The sequence below is a fragment of the Solea solea genome, chromosome 2, assembly GCF_958295425.1.
Source record: "Solea solea chromosome 2, fSolSol10.1, whole genome shotgun sequence".
NCBI lineage: Eukaryota > Metazoa > Chordata > Actinopteri > Pleuronectiformes > Soleidae > Solea > Solea solea.
The window spans coordinates 2,216,873-2,236,892 of NC_081135.1; the positions used below are offsets into that span (position 1 = coordinate 2,216,873).

General features: G+C 40.4%; 3 protein-coding genes across 8 annotated transcripts in view; 2 read left to right on the forward strand and 1 right to left on the reverse strand.

Moving 5' to 3' along the window:
- Nucleotides 1-291: 291 nt before the first annotated feature.
- Nucleotides 292-3,823, forward strand: cenpl (centromere protein L). Its single transcript, XM_058623337.1, has 5 exons — nt 292-374; nt 1,516-1,690; nt 1,787-2,041; nt 2,574-3,161; nt 3,430-3,823. Exons 1-5 carry the CDS (start codon nt 301-303, stop codon nt 3,502-3,504), a joined length of 1,167 nt encoding a protein of 388 aa, XP_058479320.1. The 5' UTR covers nt 292-300; the 3' UTR covers nt 3,505-3,823.
- A 176-nt stretch (nt 3,824-3,999) lies between these two features.
- LOC131455359 (FUN14 domain-containing protein 1) lies at nt 4,000-10,917 on the reverse strand. Of its 5 annotated transcripts, none has more exons than XM_058622939.1 (5): nt 10,770-10,917; nt 6,086-6,254; nt 5,701-5,776; nt 5,188-5,316; nt 4,000-4,956 (listed from the first exon to the last, which is right to left on the reverse strand). In XM_058622939.1, exons 1-5 carry the CDS (start codon nt 10,819-10,821, stop codon nt 4,879-4,881), a joined length of 504 nt encoding a protein of 167 aa, XP_058478922.1. In that variant the 5' UTR covers nt 10,822-10,917; the 3' UTR covers nt 4,000-4,878. The 5 variants fall into 5 exon arrangements, with proteins under 5 accessions (XP_058478922.1, XP_058478921.1, XP_058478923.1 ...); XM_058622938.1 differs by having other exon boundaries at nt 5,182-5,316; XM_058622940.1 differs by lacking the exon at nt 10,770-10,917 and adding an exon at nt 7,486-7,754 and having other exon boundaries at nt 5,182-5,316.
- Nucleotides 8,067-20,020, forward strand: part of LOC131455358 (histone demethylase UTY-like) — a 32,400-nt gene continuing 20,446 nt past the window's right edge. For both annotated transcript variants that reach the window (XM_058622936.1, XM_058622937.1), the window contains exons 1-7: nt 8,067-8,585; nt 8,726-8,789; nt 16,432-16,540; nt 17,366-17,415; nt 17,830-17,888; nt 19,266-19,386; nt 19,572-19,626. In XM_058622936.1, the coding sequence (XP_058478919.1) occupies nt 8,404-8,585; nt 8,726-8,789; nt 16,432-16,540; nt 17,366-17,415; nt 17,830-17,888; nt 19,266-19,386; nt 19,572-19,626 (640 nt within the window). In that variant the 5' untranslated portion in view covers nt 8,067-8,403. The remainder of the gene's footprint in view (nt 8,586-8,725; nt 8,790-16,431; nt 16,541-17,365; nt 17,416-17,829; nt 17,889-19,265; nt 19,387-19,571; nt 19,627-20,020) is intronic.

Sequence of the window (20,020 nt, forward strand, 5' to 3'; positions counted from 1 at the left end):
GTTTTTAAATGCAAAACATGTCCAAAAAAGGAATACATAATGTAAATGTAATATAAAAGAGCACATAAATATAAGAACAAATGCCACAGCCTTACATAGAAAAGGAATAAAATATAACATATGAGGAAAAAAAGTGATAAAATATATTAATACAACATGGAAAATAGCGTAATTATAAGCTGTGATACTAATATATAAGTGTGCTTTTATTTTGTCCATATTTCTTTGTGAATAAAATAAACCGGAGGCCCACTTCCTGTTTGGGTCGCTCTGATTGGCCGAGTCTAACCGCACAGGCTCATGGGAAAGCGCGATGTTCAAATTTGTTTCCGGTTTCGTTCGGGTACTCCAGACATGGAGCAACATCGTAGCAGGTAAAAACTCAACTTATTCCAAAGTTAACGAAAACAAGTTGTTTTTCTCCTGAATGTTTAGTTTCACATTAGTAGACAGTGAAGTTGCGTAGTTCGACGGCGTATTTCGGCGTCACTTTAGGCCTGATGTATGCCAGTATTATCCGTATGAAGACACTGCCCAACCAAATAACATTCGATAAACAAGAAGTTTGACGGTATTTAGCTTTTTTCAAAAATACACAAGGAGGTTAACTTGATATACGATACATTTTGTCAATCGGTAGTGTTCACTTTTCTATTCGGGGCACATTTAATCCCACAGATCTCACTCGTCAACAAAATAAAGGCGCCACATAGGTAACACCCACTGCTCAGTCTTCAGTTCTACTAACATATTTGAGATTTATCTAACACCTTTAGTAAAATGGTTATATATATATATATATATATATATATATATATATATATATATATATATATATATATATATATATATATATATATATTAAAAAAGAAAAATAGCGCACACACAATATCCAAGTGACTTTCCAATGACTTTCACCATAACAACCAATACTAAAATACTGTTTGTCATATATGTCAAATATTATTTAAGACACATTATTTTTTAGATATTGTATATGAATATGAACATTAAAAATCTAAAACAAATGTAATGTCACTAGTGGAGCTATAAAAAGATGTTTGTTATGATTATATAATAATAAAATATGGAATAAGTTTGATTTTTTAAACGTTTATATTCATATAAAACAGCAATAATCCTATAGTGAGGCATATGAGAAAACAATGCAACGCTCTACAAATTTAAAGTTCAGTTCAGTTCAGAGCTATCTTGCAGCTGGCAGAACGAAAACAATAAAAAAAACACAATAAACAAGAACATAAGCACAACTAAAGACTAAGAACAATCCCACTCAAATTTCAAGTTCATGAAAACTGTGCAACAATTCATTGTGCAAATTGATAACATTGATTATGTATGAAATGGACACAGGATGGAGTGAGTCTTCTCTATCATAGAATTGTTTCAAAGGGGGGGGAATGTGTTTTTGTGCCACAATCAGACTGTTAAAGTTAAACCCACAGCCCTGCAGTGAGGTCCTGTCTGATACTGATGTGTCTTTTTACTTTCCAGTGGGGCGAGGACTCCCCTCAACAGTGCTTTAGTTCAGAGGAGGAGCAGAAGCAAGAGCTACCGGCTGTCGTACCGAAGCTGCTTAGGTGCGCCCTCGCGCCTCGGCCTGACGCCGGCGTTGACGGCGCGGAGGCTCAACACCAGCAGAAGAGCTCCAAAGTCACATAATATCAGTGTGAGTCAATCCAAGCCACTATTTATCTTATCCCGCTCAGTCTAATTCTGAGGAGCAACAGCAGTGTGATCTCCTTTCTGTGTTTCTTCACCACAGGAGAAAGTGAGCGTGGAGCAGCTGGCCTTGCTGTTGAAAAACGAATGGAAGCTGTCGTACGTCACCCCTCTGTACAGGTTCAGGCACACGCAGATGAGGGGCTACTCCAGGCAGCTGTCGGCATTCATCGCTGCGGAGAAGCACCAAGGCCTGGCGGTGGACGTGGAGGCGGCACAGGGAAGCTTCAGAGCGTCCTTCTCTGTGATCCAGGGGATGACGGAGACGGACGATGACGCTGAGACCATCCTCATACAGGTGAGAACGGGGATTCTGTCAAAGCTGACAGTGTTACCTTCTAAATTCCAGTCTGGATTATGGTTGAAATGTGGCACAAAAGCTTACAGATGGTAGAATCATTCAAAAACAAAGGTTAAAGTTACCAGTACGGCTGAAAATGAATGGTCTTCCAATAAAATTCACAATTTAAAACAAGGTATACAAGTTGACATCCTCCCTCCACCATAACCAAAACATTCTTTTCCGCCTTGATTCAAAGATTTCAACTTTCAAAGTTCATAATTCTTATTCTAGAAAAGAGTGTAGAGGGTTTATATTCATTTTAGTTATATTGCATAAAAGATAGAATGAATTTAAAAGCTGGTGATTTTTATCAAGTAATTAAATTAAATTAAATTAAATTAAATTAAATTAAATTAAATTAAATTAAATTAAATTAAATTAAATTAAATTGGTTACTGCATGGTTATACAGGTTTTCTGTGATGTATTGGTGAGGAAAACACTGTGAATTTGTCTGTTTGTAACACTTGCACGTCTCCCCCCCACAGATCCATTCAAAGTCCTCGTTTCCAGGGCAGGACGAACCTCAGAGGGCGCTGTGGAGCGGCTGGCTGACCTGTGTCTACGGAAACCCGGAGTACCTGAACTCGCTCCCCAAAGACTTCACCTGCCTGCCGCTGTTCTGCAGCAGCGGCTCCGAGGTCCTCACGAATGCGGTAAAGTCCTGGTTCCAGCTGACGTTCGACTGCTGCTTCGGGCCGCTGGAAATCAGCCACACCAGTCTGCAGTGGCTGGTGGCTCTGTGGACCAACTGCCACGCCGAGTGCAACATCCAGCACCTAAAGATGATCTGGAGTGTTCCGGTCATGCCGCCACTGCAGATCACGTACACGGTGGACGGTCGGGACGCCTGGGAGCTGTGGAACAGCGTGAGGAGAGATCCACAGGAGGAGGGCGAGGGAGGGAAGGATGAGGAGGAGGAGACGGGGAGCAACATTGACATCACGGAGGTGGAGAGGTTCATGCAGGGGCTGAAGGGCCACTTCTACAGACACTTCAGGCTGGATCTGTCGGCGGGGAGTCTGAAACAGGTCTCCACAGCTCTGGGCTTGGCCAAGTGTAACGGCAGGATGAAGGTACTGACCTTTAATTATCTCCAGATTGTGCCCACGGAACAATACAGAACTAAAATTAAATGAAAATTGACAATAAAATAGTAGTAGTCGGGTAGAAGGTAGAAGACGGGTATAGTGATGAGGTAAAATGGGACTCAAATTAAAGAATAAACAAATAATGAAAAAAACAAGATAACTCTGGGTGCACAGACCTCCACCAAGGTTTTTGCACTTTTACAAACCAGCACCTGAAATGTTTAATATACTAACTACTACTCTATCTTTTCAGATCTCGAACAGCAAATACATGATCGCGACCCTGACGTTACTGACCGAGTGTGCCCTCCTCAAAATGCCCATGTGACTTATAAAGACCCTGCAAAAACACTACCAGGAACCAGGAACCAGGAACCCATGACGAAAGCAGCCATTTCTATATGAAACCCTCTTTGGGTTTTTTTGGTTTTTAAATAAAGTTGTTTTTTTTTCACAACATGATATCAAAGTGAATATTTCATAAAGTATGTGATGTCGTTCATATCCTGGCTTTATTTTTCATTTCATTCCATTCATGTACGTCCAGATTCCGCCTCTTCTTGTAAAAACGTCACTGTATATATTTGTGTCCAGTTGTTTACATGTTTTTTTTCATTCATAAATGTAAATAAAAGCAATAAAAGGTGTCAGTGTGGTGATTAAAAGACCCAGAGTCTGCTTTAAAACAACACTCATTTATGTTCAAGCAAGTTTCTTTTAACAAACGAATGCATTTATGGCAAAAAGTTGTGACTTATAAAAATAAAGTCCACAAATCCACAGAGAAGGTTCACGGATGTTGTGAGAGAGGACACGAGGGAGCTCCGGTTTTAAAACAAACGTAGGCAACTTTATTTCAAATGACACAATGAAATTCAAACAGTGCAAAATAAAGTTATCAAAACAACAATGAAGGAGTGAGAGAACATAACAATAAACTTGCACCTGAAATATCAACTGTATACTGCACTGGAGGAAAGAAAAGAGGCGAAAACAAAATGAGCAAATTCACAGCACGTGTGTATATTTAACCAGATAATACACAATCATCATCATCATCATCACTATCACCAGCAGCAGCAGCAGCAGCAGCGTCGTCGCTGTTGTGTTATTGCTACACTGACACAGAGGAGCGTAGGAGTCACCGTCTCTGCTCATTATGCTCTTTAATGACAGGGACTGGTGTCTCTTAGCATCGGGGCTTGTGATGGTAGTAATTACAGTACAGCAGACGACGCTCGTCCTCGCGCTGAAAAGTCGCAATTAATTCATCTGATATGTGTTGTATAATCTGTGAGAGCTCCTGCTTCAAAAACACCACCGCACAAGTGTTTGTTGACAGATGTGAATGGCACATGGAACTCATGGCAACATGGAAAAATAAACAGCAATCGGTGCCTTAGCTGCTGTTATTTTTATACAATATTTCCTTCTATGTGGGTATTTACAGCTCTGGAAAAAGGGATTTTCAACAGGGTAAAAGCTCATATCTGTGTTAAATTTGTGGCAACTCGACATATTCAGCTTTACAGTACAATCAGAGAACCCTTTTTCCGGTTAAGACATTTAAAAACCACTGTCACAACAGATCATGCTTAAATGTTCAAAATCCGCATGAGTAAAAAGGGCCCTGGAGAGATAAAGTGATCTATGGTAGTGTTGTGATTCACAGTAAACGCAGGGCACGGCGCGCGCTGCACCTTCAAGACACCAAACCCAGAAAGAAGCCACCAACGAAGCCACTGGACACGACGATGTTCCTCTTTACGAAGTCTGTGGCCTGCGGACAGAAGATCACCGGGGTGAAAATACAAACCATCACTACACCAAGCATACACATCTGCTGTGTCAAAGCTCCTAAGTGTATTAAGGCAAACAATACACTAGGTGGCATTGCTGCTTTGCACATGCAGAAGTAAAGGGTTAGGGATACCAGTTTAGTTTCTAATGTCAGAGAGTCAATTCAAAACAAATAGGAAAAGCCAGTAGTTTTTGTTCCATGTACCTTTACCTCCTCAATAAATGTGTTGATTTCAGGCGCTGCTTTGTTCGCTCTCTTCTTCAGGTGCTTCTTCGCTTTATTCACGTCTTTCTCCACCTTCTTCCAGTCCACCTGCACGTAGCCACTGTGGTTGGCAATCTGAAGAGGAACAGAGTCATGAAACCCGAGTATGAACAGATGTACATACTTATACAGTAAAGAAAAATCTACTTTAATCTCTCGCCGCTGGATCGACGGCTCTTTTCAATCAGTTTTCAATATGTTCAGATATATTCATGTTTTATCCTGACGTTGATGAAAATGACTAAGGCAGAGAATGAAAAAAAGGTAGATTTTCATATAAAATGGAATGCGTCCTTGTGGCAGCAGCTGGCACACAAGGCACCGTTCTCTTTTTTTGCTGCAGCATCTTCAGGTGTCGACCACGTTTGCGTGGAAAGGGGAAAACATGAATCTTAACCGCTGATGGAGTGAATATTAACTTCATGGGAGTGTGTTAACCTCCTGTTAGGGTTCTCTTACCTGTAAAAGGAGGAAACCTCCACCCACAGCAGTGGCAGCGATTTTCCCAACTCTCTGGAAGAGGTAACCAGCACACCTGCATGTTGACAACAACAAGGGAATTGATTATTTTGTAAATAATTGCACTGTACATATTACCATATTACATATGGCATCTAATATTTATTGGTTTGTTGCTCTTGTTTTGCACCAACATCCAGAACCAATTCCTCGTATTGCGTAAGCTACACCTGTCAATAAACCCAATTCTGATTCTGATTAAATCATGTGTTTTTCTTTAGAACTAACAGTATGTACTGTCAAATCAGCATCATGAAAGGTCATTATTTTACTCTTATTTTATCACGTATGAAAGTGAGATCCACGTGTGACCCCCGGGTCGTACCATCCAGTCACCCCGCCCATCACGAGCTGCGTGGCCACGGAATATTTCTCAGCGATCGGGCCCGAGTTGCTCCCGAACACTCTGCTCCACCACTGGTGTCTCCGGGCGTATTCTGTCAGGTCCACGACTTCATAAACCTCATCTTCACTCTCTGGGTCTTCCTGACCTGCTGCGAAACACACACACACACAGAGATTACAACACTATCTTTTTAGAATAAGCCCGCTGTGCACACACTTAAAAGACCTTTGCCGGGGGGCGTATGTTTCAGGCCCCATTTGTTTCTTTGTCTTTTCTGTCTGTTATGAGCGGAGCAGTTTAACCCAAAAATAAAAGGATGAAATGATTTCTGTGGACGTAGATTATGGCTCAAGGAAGAATTTTGTAGATTTTGAATATGGATCCAGATATAGATCAACACATGAGTGTGCTGAAGCAGTGAGAACTGATATTTCCCTCCCTCTTTAGATCGTTTGCTGATTTATTACACTGTGATTATCCACATTTTTATTCACATACTTTTGTTTCCTTGCATGTATTCAATGTTCTATAGGATAAGATTTTGAAAAGTAGAAAAATGGTGTCAGTATCTGTGCTCCTCGATCACAAATAAAAATATCTTATATGCTATTATCATTCCCCCTTCATTTTTGGGTTATTTTCTGTGTTTTTAAAACTGTTATCAATAGGAATGCACGATATTGGACTCATTGCCAATATCCGATGTATTGGGAATGCTTGGGCCGATAACCAATACCAATATATATGTTTTTCCCAACTGCAGGGCTCATTTAGTCTCTTCTATATCAGTGCATACTGATATATCTTGGTGTGTTTGCCTATATCCGATAACACATTTTAAAGCCCATATCTGCTGATACCGATATCGTTCCCAAATAATATCGTTATCACTGCTGTTATTATTACTTTCATTCACTTACTACTAGGCCTATTATTACTGATTGATTTGGAATTTTACTTTAACTGATACTGTCAGACGTGTGGGTGAAGTTAGTGGCAGTTATACATGTTTTGCATGTATCAATGATCTACTCATCAAAACCGCTCCATCACAAATGAGTCAGTTATTGGCAGTGTCCTTTATTTGGTCATTTGAACCCAAAATGTCAAAATAAATACTCAAATGTGTGGCAGTTAATCATTTATAGACTCTAATGGATGCTTGTTTATTCTATGCTAATGAACTGGGAGGCTAATGCTAGCCAGCTAACGTCAAATGGCTCCCAAATCAATGTCGTAAACGCTCATGTTTCCTTTCACGCGTCAACGTGAAGACCGGGTGTGACTTATATTACCGCCAGGTGAATCATAATAGTATATATTGTGCCTAAATAAGGATAAAATTGCCGGGATGTTTGAAAAAAAACAAAGTCACTGACCCTCTCTGTGATCCGTCGTCGCCATTTTGGAGAAGCCAGTTATGTCACCAGGATGTTGACAATACTAGGCCACGCCCACTTGTAAATGATGCCCTGCCACGTCAGTTGAAATTGCTCTGATTTCGCTTGATTGGACTCATTAATTTGTCAACTTTTGTCACTGAGATGCTGCGACTTTCCCCTCCGTGAGAGGACGAAGTCGCAGAGTTGTGATAACACTCCACAGAAGCGGAAATGGTGCAAAATAATAGCGGGCAGGGATGATGCATTGCAGTCATCGTTTACCCTGCATATAAGAGAGAACACCCAGATGTCAATACATATTAAATAGCGTGCGTGGCGATGTATTATTGTGTATAAATCAAGGCATTTGTCAATGAAACACACAGCTCCGGTTTTTGATTTTGTTGTGTTTATTATGAATGGGCAAATATACAAAATATTTTTGAATATGCTTCAGGAATAGTGTGAAAAACAAGTCATTTGTGGAGAGAAAAATGCATATTTAATATTAAAGAAAGATATAGCAGGGGAGTCATGTGGTAACATGCAGGCGCCCCCATTGGCTGAGGAGGGGGGCGAGGGCGTGGCCACGGCGGCGCGTGGGTTCGCTTAGGTGACACAATTATAACAACTTTATCTTCGCTGCCGAAACGCGTTTTTATTGTGAAATACTCACATCCCGGATTATTAAACCCAGCTATTCTCGTTCAAATCGCGGTGCAAGATCAGTCTGTGGTGAAAGATGTGACGTTTGAGGAGCCACCCGGAGAGCGCTTCTGTCCCCCCGAAAGGATTTACTACATCGAATCGCATCTTTTCATCCTGGGAAAAAAAGTTTTTCATCGTTTTGTTTTCTCCACTTTTCCTTCTTTGATTCGGCAGAGTCGACGGGTTGCCTCCGCGTCGCGATTTTCCATGCAATCGTGCGGTGTGTCGCTCGCCGTCGCTGCCTGCGCTGCTGCTCGGAGTCTCGGCTCGGCTTCTTCTTCTAGTGGTGATGAGGGAAAGAAAATGGCGGCGGGAAAAGCGAGTGAAACAGAGGAGGACTTTCCGACACTGACAGCCCAGGAGAGGGACAGCCTGGTCGCGATAGACAGGTCGGGAAAGTCACGCCATGCACTCACTTTCACGCACAGTTTGAAAAATTAACCGTTTTCGCCTGGCGTGTGTCGGGGAAATGTGCCCGAGAGGTTGTGCGAGTGATACTGAGCCGCCTGTGTTGTCTTCTTGTTTGCAGCTCACTGTTTGGATTTCAGAAGCTTCATGAAGATGGCGCCAGAACGAAGGCCCTGTTAATGAAGGTAGCAAACCCCAATGCATGTACACTGCAGCCCAGGCAGCTCCCCCGTGATACGGACACAGTCCAGCCTCTCATACATGCACACACCGAATTTCTTGCACTAAGAAACGAGAGCAGTGTGAACGCAAGTGGCCCCTGTCTCTGTAGAGACCGAGGCCAGTTAGCCGCAGCCCCTCTTTTAGCCCCTCGGCTAGCATGCTAGCTAAATGTTCGCACCCGACGAACAGTGAGCCTGCACCTGCCGCTAAGCCACGATATCCCCTGGTTCGAAAACCGTCTTCACCCTAAACTTATGTCGATATCTATGAGGCAGCCACACATCTGTGTCCCGTGTAATTCATGTGTAGTTGCAGCTGTAGCACCAACAACACGACGTCGTCACGGTTTTGTGGGATTGCTGGACACACACTGTACTGTTAATGAGGGAAGTTTAATGCTGTTTCTTGTAATTCAGTGTTATCCGTTTGCAGGTGCTGTAATTGCACACATATTATTTAACACTTTGACATTAAAAGTAGCATTTAAAAGGCTACGTCCGTCCCAAAAGGTGCTGGAAGTAACTGCCGCCGTCTTCACAGCGTTGGCATTATTGGCTAATGTGAGCTAATACCCCTTAGCCGGGTTGTGTTTTTGTGATAACGCGCTGCTCCTCGTGTCTCTTTCACGTCCATTTCTTCTCTTTTGGGTTTAAAATGTGAGCGAGTTGACAAACGTTACAAGTATCGTTAATGGCTGGCTGTCTGTCCAAGATGGCGGGACACGGCGGAGTGACGCTGGTAGCCGTGAAACCACTTTGATATTAATGTATTGCCTTCAGTGGGGTTTGTGTGTGTTGCTGTAGTCACAGACATCAGAATCGCACAGTGCGATTGTATCGCGGTATCGAGTCCACGGTGCAGTTTTCATTTCGATACCAACGTGGTTTCTTTTCAAGTGTGTGTTGCAAATTCAAACTGCATTTTTACACATCCTTTTTTAAATAAATGTGCACCTACTGCTGTTAGAGGTCTGATTTGCAAGAATGCATGATATCTCATGGTGAAACTGCAGATTGTAGCAAGTGGAGAACTACGTCCTCAATCTATGGTGGCCTTCGCACACCAGAAAAGATATCTTTTATTCAGTAACCTTCCACTTCAAAAGCGTAAGCACAGGCTGGATGTTTTGTCCATTCAGGCTGCTGTCCTCAGCTAATGTACTTGAATTATAACTTAATTTTTAAGGTTTATTCTAAAAGCTGTGAAATCCAAAAGGTATTTTAAAGTAATTTATACATTTCTACAGAGACAATTGTTAGTTGCACAGAAAGCCTTACATTGGATATCATCACAGGTTTATGATGGTATTGAGGCACTTTTAAATCTTGCGGTATTGTCAAATTAACATTAGCCTTCTTTCAGCGTTGACGTGATTACTTATACTTGTACTTATACTTAAAGCTAATACTTAAAGCTTAAACAGGTTGTGTTTTTGCGATAATGGATTGCTCCTCTATTCAGGGATGTAACGATATCATAATCTCACAGGGCGATTATACAGCACAGTACAATTAGTGTGTTGCAAATTTAAACAGAATTTTTAGAGATATTCTTTTTTTTTTTTAAAGAAAATGTGCATCTGTATGTTTCTGTCTACTGCCGTTAAAGGTCTGGTGAGAATGCAGATTGTAACAAGTGAACTATGTCCACAAACTATGGTGGCCTTTGCATGTCAAAAGATATCGTTTATGCCAGGGGTCTCAAACTCAAACAACCTGGAGGCCCACTGCGCTTCTAGGCTGGTCACGTAAACCTTTTGGGGAAAAGCAATGTTTCAGTTGGGGGTGGGCACTATCAGCTTAAAAGTATATCACAATATTCTATCGACAAAAACAAACAAAGGTGTTTGGTTTATAATGGAACAGTATATAGTTCACAATAATAGACATATTTATGATGCAAAATTAATTTATTAATAATAGAAATATCCAGAAATAACTTACTGTGACTTGATGTTAAGTGGCGGACCACATGAAATTGTTTGGAGGGCCACATGTGGCCTTCGGGGCCTGAGTTTTAGACCTCTGTTTTATGTAGTAACCTTCCACTTCAAAAACGCGTAACGCACAGGCTGAACGATTTGTCCATTCAGGCTGCTGTCCTCTTTAAAGCAAGTCCCATAAGACCTTTGATGTGATAGCATCACAGGTTTACGTTGGTATTGAGGCACTTTGTATCTCACTTTAATACTGTTAGATTCCACGGCTGTGTCGGGATCCTTTGTTGACAATTTGCTTCTGCATGTATTAGAACGCTGCATGCTAAATACACACACATGTTCCATATGTATTCATCATATCACTGAGCAAACATGCAGCAAATCCACGCTGCAACTGAGTGGATGTGTCAACTGAGGTTGACGAAGAGATGATGGTGCATTCGACAGCTCGAGGCTTGAGGGGGCTGTCCGTGAATCTGCTCACTAGGTGGTGTGGGAAACCTCCAACGTGTAGCTATCTGTCATCAACAGCAGGAAGGCACTGGTGTCCCAAACTTGCCAGAGAATATAGACAGTGTGCAATGCAGCTAGTGTCTTTTTTTTTTCTAAAGTACTGATGCAGTGGTTGCGTTTTAAATTCATGAATCTTAAGTTTAAGTTTTGCATATTACAGGGCTTAACTCTGGCCTTAGAGTGTCATTTTGTGCATTAAGCAACACATGTCTTGCTTATGAAGACAGTATTAACGTATTAAGTCAAATCTCACCTTGTTGTCAGACTTTCCAGTTGAATTCCTTCACTTGTTTTAATAAATACACGCAGGTCCTGCCCATGTCAGGTAGTTGAGTCATGACACCGTTTGTTTACCACAGCCGGTCGCACCAAACCTGTCCCGCTTTGTGGTCGTCTGGTGCAGAAAGTGCACCTGTCGCGTACGTCAGCAGATGTTTACTGATGCGTGAAGAATACTATATTTGTCAATTGGTCACAGTATTGCATTGTAACTGTGTTATTTCACAAACACAGCAAACACTTCCTTTGCTATTTCTTTTGCAAGGAAGATTACCGAATGTCATTCTTTCTTACTTCATTGTTATTCTGCTTATGTGAAGACTTGAGGATGTGACACAGTGAATTTGTGACAGCTGGAATAGTTTTGCACCCGACAATGGCTTAAAAAAACAAAATGACATTTTCACAAGCAGTTAAACCTTCCCAATTTTGGCAGTGGTTGCGTCGCTTTACTGTTGCTGTTGGCGCGTGTTTGTACACGAGCACAGATAACACTGACAGAACTAGGTCACTGTATCACCGCCACTAACTCGACTGCAGTGACGTAAACTTTGAATAACTAAAGAGAAGATTTGCTTTGAACTTCCACTGTCGGCTTAATCTCATGGTCAGGGTGTGATGACACAGTAAGGAAGGGTTAAATCCTCACATTGGTCTGATTGCTGCTTTTTCTTACTTTATTTTAGTTTTAATGTTGTTCATGTTAGGAAGTTCTTGCCTTGACTGAAGCCAGTACTGAGAATTTGTCTGCCATGGACAAAGTATAATAAAGCGAAACTTGAATTAGATCTGGGCAATATATGGATATTATACCTCGAGCTACAGCTAACAATTATTTTTTATAATTAATTAGTTGTTTGACCGGTAAAATGTTGAAAAATACTGATCCTCAAAACTGGAAATAATGTTGTTCTCAAATGTCTAGTTTTGTCCACAAACCAAAATTATTCATTTTAAATGATTTATTTTATTATATGGAGCAAAGAAACCAGAAAATATTCGAGAAATATTTGAGAAGCTGAAAAAAAATCAGAACTTGTGACCAATAATAACTGAATAATCATCGCAGCCCTAATTGTCTGATCTATATCATGACATGGTTACTAGGGGTGTGAGTAATGATTTTTATTTTTTCTTAAGTAATCATGTGGTCCATAAAATGGATGATGTTTCCTAATGTCTTGTTTTCTCCACAAACCAAAATGAATCATCTTAAATGATTTATTTGTGATATGGAGCAAAGACACCAGAAAATATTCCTCTTGAAGAAGCTGAAAAATCAAAGGATGTGTTTTAATTATTCAACTATAATATAAACTATACAATTATTAAACCCCATTAAAACTTAAAAAGTTTATTTTAAAATTAGTTGAAAATTAATTTAGCAATATTAATCACTGCAGCCCCAAGCAACCTCGGTTTGAGATTGTTTTTCAACAATCTTTTATGAAAATAATCATCAGTCGCAGCCCAAAAGTAGAATAAAACAAAGAGCACAGTCATGCTCTTAGTCCAAAAGCTTCACTACTGCTGAGTCATTTAATCTGTTTGAAGTTAACAGCGCTGTTTGCGCAGCCGCTGATGTGAAAAGGACGACATCAATCTCCTAAAACCATCTTCGTTTTAGCTCTGACTCTATTTCCATTTTGTGCGTTTTCAGTCGTCTGCATTGTTATATTAAAAAACCCCAGCATGGACTCACTAAGTGAATTACGTTAGGTTATATCATTAAGTCTAATGTGCAGGGTGGAACATTGCTCCCTCGGTGCTAACATTGTCACACTGTTGTATAATGATCGTTCCACAGCCTGTTCCTTGGCGATTGACCTACAGTAGTTCTCAACCCATATTGGAAAGAGCTATAATTGATAAAAGTGTAAACTTTGTTTGGTTTTTTAAGTCTGTGTTTATGGGGCGTTTATTTTTCTTTTAAATAATCTGATACATAGCCCTTTTATATCAGCACACAAACATTCTTAGTGGGTATAAATGAGACCGACAGTGGAAGCAGAGCAGCGTCTGTTCCATGTGAAGCTGTTGACGCTTATTTGTCTGCAAGTCTTACACCGCTTCATCCCTGGAGTGGTTTATAAATCTGCCCCGTGCCTTCTTTCAGCTCTTCTCTTCACTTATTAAATTTACTACTAGAAATATATTCCAGTATGGCCAATTCAAGGGTGAAATGACCATACTTCTGTTGTACACAAACAATAGGCCGCTGAATGTTGCCGTTAACCAATAACAATCAAGTAGGGCTGCAGCTAACCATTATTTTAATCACCGGTTAATCTGTCGATTAATCGTCTGCTCCATAAAGTGTAAGAACATGTTGAAGTATTGATCAATGTTTTTCCCTAACCTGGAAATAATGATGTTCTCAAATGTCTTGTTTTGTCCACAAACCAAGAAGATCCTGATGTATTTGTCAAATGCACCAAAGAAAATATTTACACTTAAGAAGCTGACAAATCAGAGAACGTGTTTTAATTATTAACAAAAACACTCAAACCAATTAATTGTTTATCAAAATAGTTCACGAATGATTCATTAATTGCTAATTAAGTGAAGTGAACTACAGAAGTAGAGCTTTCCCCATAATTGTGGTTGGTGTTATTAATGTTATTAGATTTTATTCTGAATAAACACTAGCTTTTTTTTTGTGAAAAGAATCGAACAAAACAATTGGCCAATTAATCGACAACCAAAATAGCTGTTTGTCGCAGCCCAATTCAAGGTGTGATGCTGCCCTCCACAGTTCAAAGGCCTTCATCACTGTTATTGTCCTCGTTCTTCGTCACAGTTCAAAGTTCTTCTTCATCCCTAAATCTTTCTGGATTGTTCCTCTCTCTCTCAAAGTGCCACTCATCTCTTCAGTTCCATCCCCCTTGTCCTCACAAGTCCTTCTGATCATTTCCGGCAGGCTGGACGCCGAAAGGTGTCATGCTGCCACAGTTCTTCTCGCCCCCTTTTTCTCATCCCTTAGTCCCTCTGGATTCTGCCTCTCCCTCCCTCTGCCTCTCTTTCTCTCTCTCAAATCTCCTTTCATCTCCTCAGTGCCATCCGCCCGTCCTCCTCTTCTTCATCATCATGAGCACTCATCAGTGACACGACACATCAACATCTTTCAGACAAGAGTCCTCGAAACGTCTGCTGATGAACAAGGACTGTTGTCTGTCAATGTTGATGTGTCACGTTGTGTTTGCTGAAGAGGACGAATCTGGGTTGTTGTTGTTTTTTTTTTTATCGTAGATGATGTAACAGGAGCCCGCACCTTTTTTGTTTCTGTGTGTTGAAGGTCACTTCCCCAAACTTTGCACGTCTGAATAAACTTGGAACGTCTTTGCTTGGTTTGACCCCCATCTGTGCGGCTTTGAAAGGCTGAGTTTGTGTAAAGCAGCTCAGGTCAAGAAGAGGTCAGAGAACCTCTGTGGAGGCCGTCTGCAGCATCTCATTCAAACAAGAGGACGACTAATTAAATGTTTTAGCATCTGTGGACTCTTGACTCTGATAATAGTCGATGGCTGTGCTGCTTCCGCCCAGCATCTAGAGATTGGGTCAAAATATTGATTTGGTGATATATCGTCGTCCTTCCTTGTGCAATGCGATAATCGATACGCCAGGGTAAATGTGTTAACGCCTTAATTAACAAATTAAGGCACTGTAAAGTAAACAGTCCCTGCCAATGTCACTTGCCGGGTGCCACTTCTACATTATCTCAAATGAATGAGAAAGCTACGTTAAGATTCTGCTCTTTTTTTCTTCAGTTTGACAGATATCGTGATGTATCGCTACATGATTGTCTTGCAATATATTGATTATCATAGAATCATTGTCTTGCGGGCAATGTATTGTATTGTGAGGTACCCTGCGTGTCCTACCCCCAGTAATGGTTGCAACTATCTTTTTACCACAGGGAGCACAAATCAGTGGCTAAATTAGCTAATTCAAAGGCCTTTTTCTTGCAGAAAATGTGTGAATATGTCATGATTTTTACCAGATGATTAATAACCATAACAACTGTTGACGGTTTGGTTGCACGATATTGGACTTTTGCCAATAACCAAATCCGAAATGCCGATATTTTGGGAGATTTTTCCCCTGCGCTCAACTGCAGAGGTAATTTAGTCTCTGCTGTAGTGAACCTAACATAGTAATTCACTGATACGTTGCTGATAATGCTGTACATCCCTAGTTGAAAGACTCTGTGAAACAAAACTGTACAGATCACTGTGGATCACCACATGAGAGCTACTGTGATTGTTGCTGGGTCCGCAGTGTGTTGAGCTTGAGGTGCATTCAGTGAACCTCAAAAATTTCAGTACTTCTATAAATGCATATTCAGTCCACGACGGTCTAATACATTGTAAATTTTGGTTTGTTCTTGGCAAACCAAAATGACTCAGTCTTAATGATTTCTCTCTTATATGTAGCAAAGAGACTGGGAAATATTCACAATTTAAGAAGCTGAAAAGTCACAGCGCTAGTTTTGCTACAGAAGATGTGAATGAGTGTGAGTGTGCAGTTCCACCGCCGCTCATTATTTCTTATTTAATTCATTAGCCAAACGCTGCTCTGGTCCATGGATGAATCCAGTTCCCAGACACCAGCTGCTGTGATGCGTCTGCTTATCAGGGCAAGAACAGCTGTCACACAAGAAGTTTCAAAACAACTGCAGCAGATTTCGTTGATGTTTATCTGTTGAAAGAGTTTGATTCACACAGCTGATGTCAGCTGTGCTGTGACTTTCACAAGTTCTCTCTGACTTCACGTGCTGCTTTTCTTTGTGTAATCAGATGTTGTCGGTGGTTGCACATCTCTTTGCTTGACCTTGTATCTGACAGATTGACAGATTTTTTTTTTTCTTCTTCTTTCAGGCTGTCCGCTGCTACGATTCGCTCATCCTTAAGGCCGAGGGGAAAGTGGAGCCGGAGTTATTCTGCCAGCTCGGCCACTTCAACCTCCTCCTGGAGGATTATCCAAAAGGTGAGTCATCTCCTCTTTACCTGCTTTTTACACTCATTACTTTGTTACGTGTTTAAAAAAAAATGCTTGTATTGACTGAATTAAATGTACTTAAAGCTGGGCTAGGCAGCATATGTTTTGTCTGTGTTGATCCGTAATTCCATAATAATTCTTAAGCCTAATCTAAATCAAGTAGGGCTTCTCCTTAAGACTCTGGTTTTAGCTCCACGGTGGGAGACTTTGTCTAATCACATGGCAGTTGTGACTTATTTTCAGCCGTATCTGTAACGCCTAATATCATTTTCTAGATATGTTTGGTGAATTGATTAAAACCTTATTTTATGCATGTTATTTAAAACACATGCACACAAATCTGCAAATGTGTTTGGGAACGCAAAACAAATCATAGCGACCCGACATGACAGCCTTGTGGAACCCCTGGTTTAGAGAGAGAGAGAGAGAGAGCATATGAGCTGTTTATGATTGGTGTTACACGGTTAAAATACAGTCCGCCACCTTTTCACTTTAAATTATATCACGTGAATTTGGCTTATCAGTGTTTTAATAAAGGATATTTGCATGTACAGAAACAATTGGAAGACTAATGTCGAGTCCATGTGCTTTTTAATTAAATACCAACAGCCTTTAACGCCAGGAAAAGACATCACAGACGCTATATCACAATAAAAATTGTCTCATGTCAAGATATTGATATAATGTCACCAAGTCGCATGTTTTTCTATTAATACACAGTGAAATCCTGCTCTACATAAAAAAAAAAAAAAACTACCCTGACTGCTCACAACTTCTAATTAAATGTTCCACTTTCTGCCCTTTTAATCGCAGCATTATCGGCATACCAGAGGTACTACAGTTTACAGTCAGACTACTGGAAGGTAAGACATGCACGCATACACACACACACGCACGCGCACACACAGGAAACTTGTATGGTCTCTATTGGTTTCAGGTTTCATGTCAGAGTCATTTAAGAACTCTTCTCCTGGGAAGGTGATACCCCGGTGTGGTGACATTGATTGCTTGTTTTTGACTGATCTGTAGCCGCAAGGTTACTGTATGTAAATACCTGAGCAAGGACACACACACACAAACACACACACACACGTCTGAAGTGTGAGAGACAAGATTATGTCACGAGTGTGAGAGACAAGATTATGTCACGAGTGTCTGAGTCAGCAGTGTTGTTGTTTTTCAGAAAAGCAAAATAAATGTTTAATACATGTGTGCATGTCCAGTTTATTTTTTCTCGTAATAATGATTTTGCATCTTTTTCCTTCACTCATTACCAGAATGCTGCCTTTCTGTACGGCCTGGGAATGGTCTACTTCCACTATAATGCCTTTCAGTGGTGAGTCACTGCTTTCAACTGCACAACACTCAGCTCGGCTTTAATCTATATATTCATTTTTAACATTTTTAACTCGCATAAGTTTTTAATGCACAGAAATGTAAATAGTATTCACTACTTGCTAGACGGCAAAAAAGGATATTGGAAACCAACTAAACAAATAGACATATGGTGACCATGTATGTGGCTGCAGCTTGTTTTTGAGGATGGAAACATTACATTTTATATAAAAAGACGCGTTTTAAAGTTCCCATGTACATTAGTTTAGAAAATGAACTGAATTGTTGACACGATAATCATCATCGAGAAGATGCAGAGCTGCTGTCTGCGTCTGTGTTGCTGTAAAACTGCCAGCGAGAGGGAAGCTGTCCTGTAGCGTGTTGTTTCCATGGTAACGTCACCGTATATGTCCGTGTTCTGGCCAAATAAGCAGTTAGAATCAGTCGGTCTGAACATTAAAGATGCAACGACAAGCATACACACACACACAGACACCATTTAGTCTCTCCTGTAGTGAAATAAATGTAATATTTTTCATACCAGTACTTAATCTTTCTTCATTCTGCAAAATGCATACACAGTAAAGAACAATAATAGTTGTAGCGTGCAGAGCTGCAACTGACTAACGATTGATTTGATTATTTTCTCGATTAATCGAGTGCTTGTTGCTCTGTAAAATGTAGTTTGGTGCTTGCCAAAGCTAGAAATGATGATGTTTAATCATTTATCAAAATAGTTGACTTAATTGATCTCGTAATCGATGAATCGTTGCAGCCTCAGTAGTAGCATTAGTCGTATCGGTGGATAAGAAGCCGTGCTTCTCACAGAATTTCAATTTCTCCAGGTTTTTTGTTTGTTATAGAACCTGCGACACTTCCTAACGACCATAATTATAACCAGGCCGTCTGGATTTATTTTGTATCTATGGCTGTAGAATTGAATAAAAATGTTCCAATGGGTGAGTGCTTCTGTAACAGTTTACAGGAATAAAAGACAAAAAAACTGATTTGGCTTTAAAAAGAGAAAGGAACTCTAAAATGACGACAAACAATTTCACATTTGAACTTTGAAACTATTTAACATATGTACAAATGTTTCCTAATATTTGAATCATGTGTGTTGGAGCAGGAATTTCTTGAAAAGCAGAAGAAACGGTTACATTTACAAACAGAGTTCACTTTATCTCTCACACACACACACACACACTGTGACTGACTGAGCTCTGAGTGTCTGTGCTGCAGCTCTTCACACTTGTCCTCTGCTTCATTTTCTTCCAGAACAAACAAACAAATGTTTCCTCTCATTCTGACGCTGTGAGTGAGTGTGTGTGTGTGTGTGTGTGGGGTCTCTAATATTCCTTGTTTCTGTTCTTCACAGGGCGATCAAAGCATTCCAGGAGGTGCTGTACATTGACCCGGGCTTCTCCCGGGCCAAGGAGATCCACCTTCGCCTGGGTCTCATGTTCAAAGTCAACACAGATTATGAGTCAAGTTTAAAGGTGGGTCCAACAAAAAGCTTTACGCTCATTAATTATACATACTTTAATTGTGATCAATAACATCAATCTCCTCTACAAGACATGGATAGCCCTGTTGGAATGAAGGCCTTCCTGTGTGGCACTTTTACGATGAAGCAAATGCTGGAAACTTGTGATTTATCATAATGTATTTTTGCTTTTTACAGCATTTTCAGCTGGCTTTGATTGACTCCAACCCCTGCACTTTGTCCAAAGCTGAAAGTAAGTCACGCCTTTTATTATAATTCCATGATTAGTTATAATTGAAACTCTCTTTTTGGTTCAATTAGAAATGTTACATGTCAGATTCCTCACAGTTTTCCTGTATTCTGTTCTATTGTCACGTAGAGCAGCTTCTGTGTTTGATCTGCAGGAAAATAGACATTTTGTTGACTTTCCATCAGCTCCCATGTTTTCACACAGACTCACAGATGTCGTGTTTAAACTTGGGATTTTAGAGTCTGGTGTTTTTCCGCTTGTCCTCTAGTTCTGCCTGAATGACCGAGTGAGTCCTCTGCAGGGTTGCAGCCAATAATGTGATCACCACATGAATGTAGTACTATTTTTCTGTTCTTAATGTAATCACATTAAATAATCTGCCAGCAATGGAATTAAA

Bases quoted from the DNA above. Each gene is read 5' to 3' on its own strand.
- cenpl (XM_058623337.1), top strand. From the start codon at position 301: ATGGGAAAGCGCGATGTTCAAATTTGTTTCCGGTTTCGTTCGGGTACT. The intron at 375-1,515 runs GTAAAAACTCAA...TTTACTTTCCAG, and splicing joins ATGGAGCAACATCGTAGCAG to TGGGGCGAGGACTCCCCTCA. The intron at 1,691-1,786 runs GTGAGTCAATCC...TCTTCACCACAG, and splicing joins CAAAGTCACATAATATCAGT to GAGAAAGTGAGCGTGGAGCA.
- LOC131455359 (XM_058622938.1), bottom strand. From the start codon at position 10,821: ATGTGGCCCTCCAAACAATTTCATGTGGTCCGCCACTTAACATCAAGT. The intron at 5,317-5,700 runs GTAAGAGAACCC...GTTCCTCTTCAG, and splicing joins GAGGTTTCCTCCTTTTACAG to ATTGCCAACCACAGTGGCTA. The intron at 4,957-5,181 runs GTACATGGAACA...TTCTGTCCGCAG, and splicing joins CATTTATTGAGGAGGTAAAG to GCCACAGACTTCGTAAAGAG.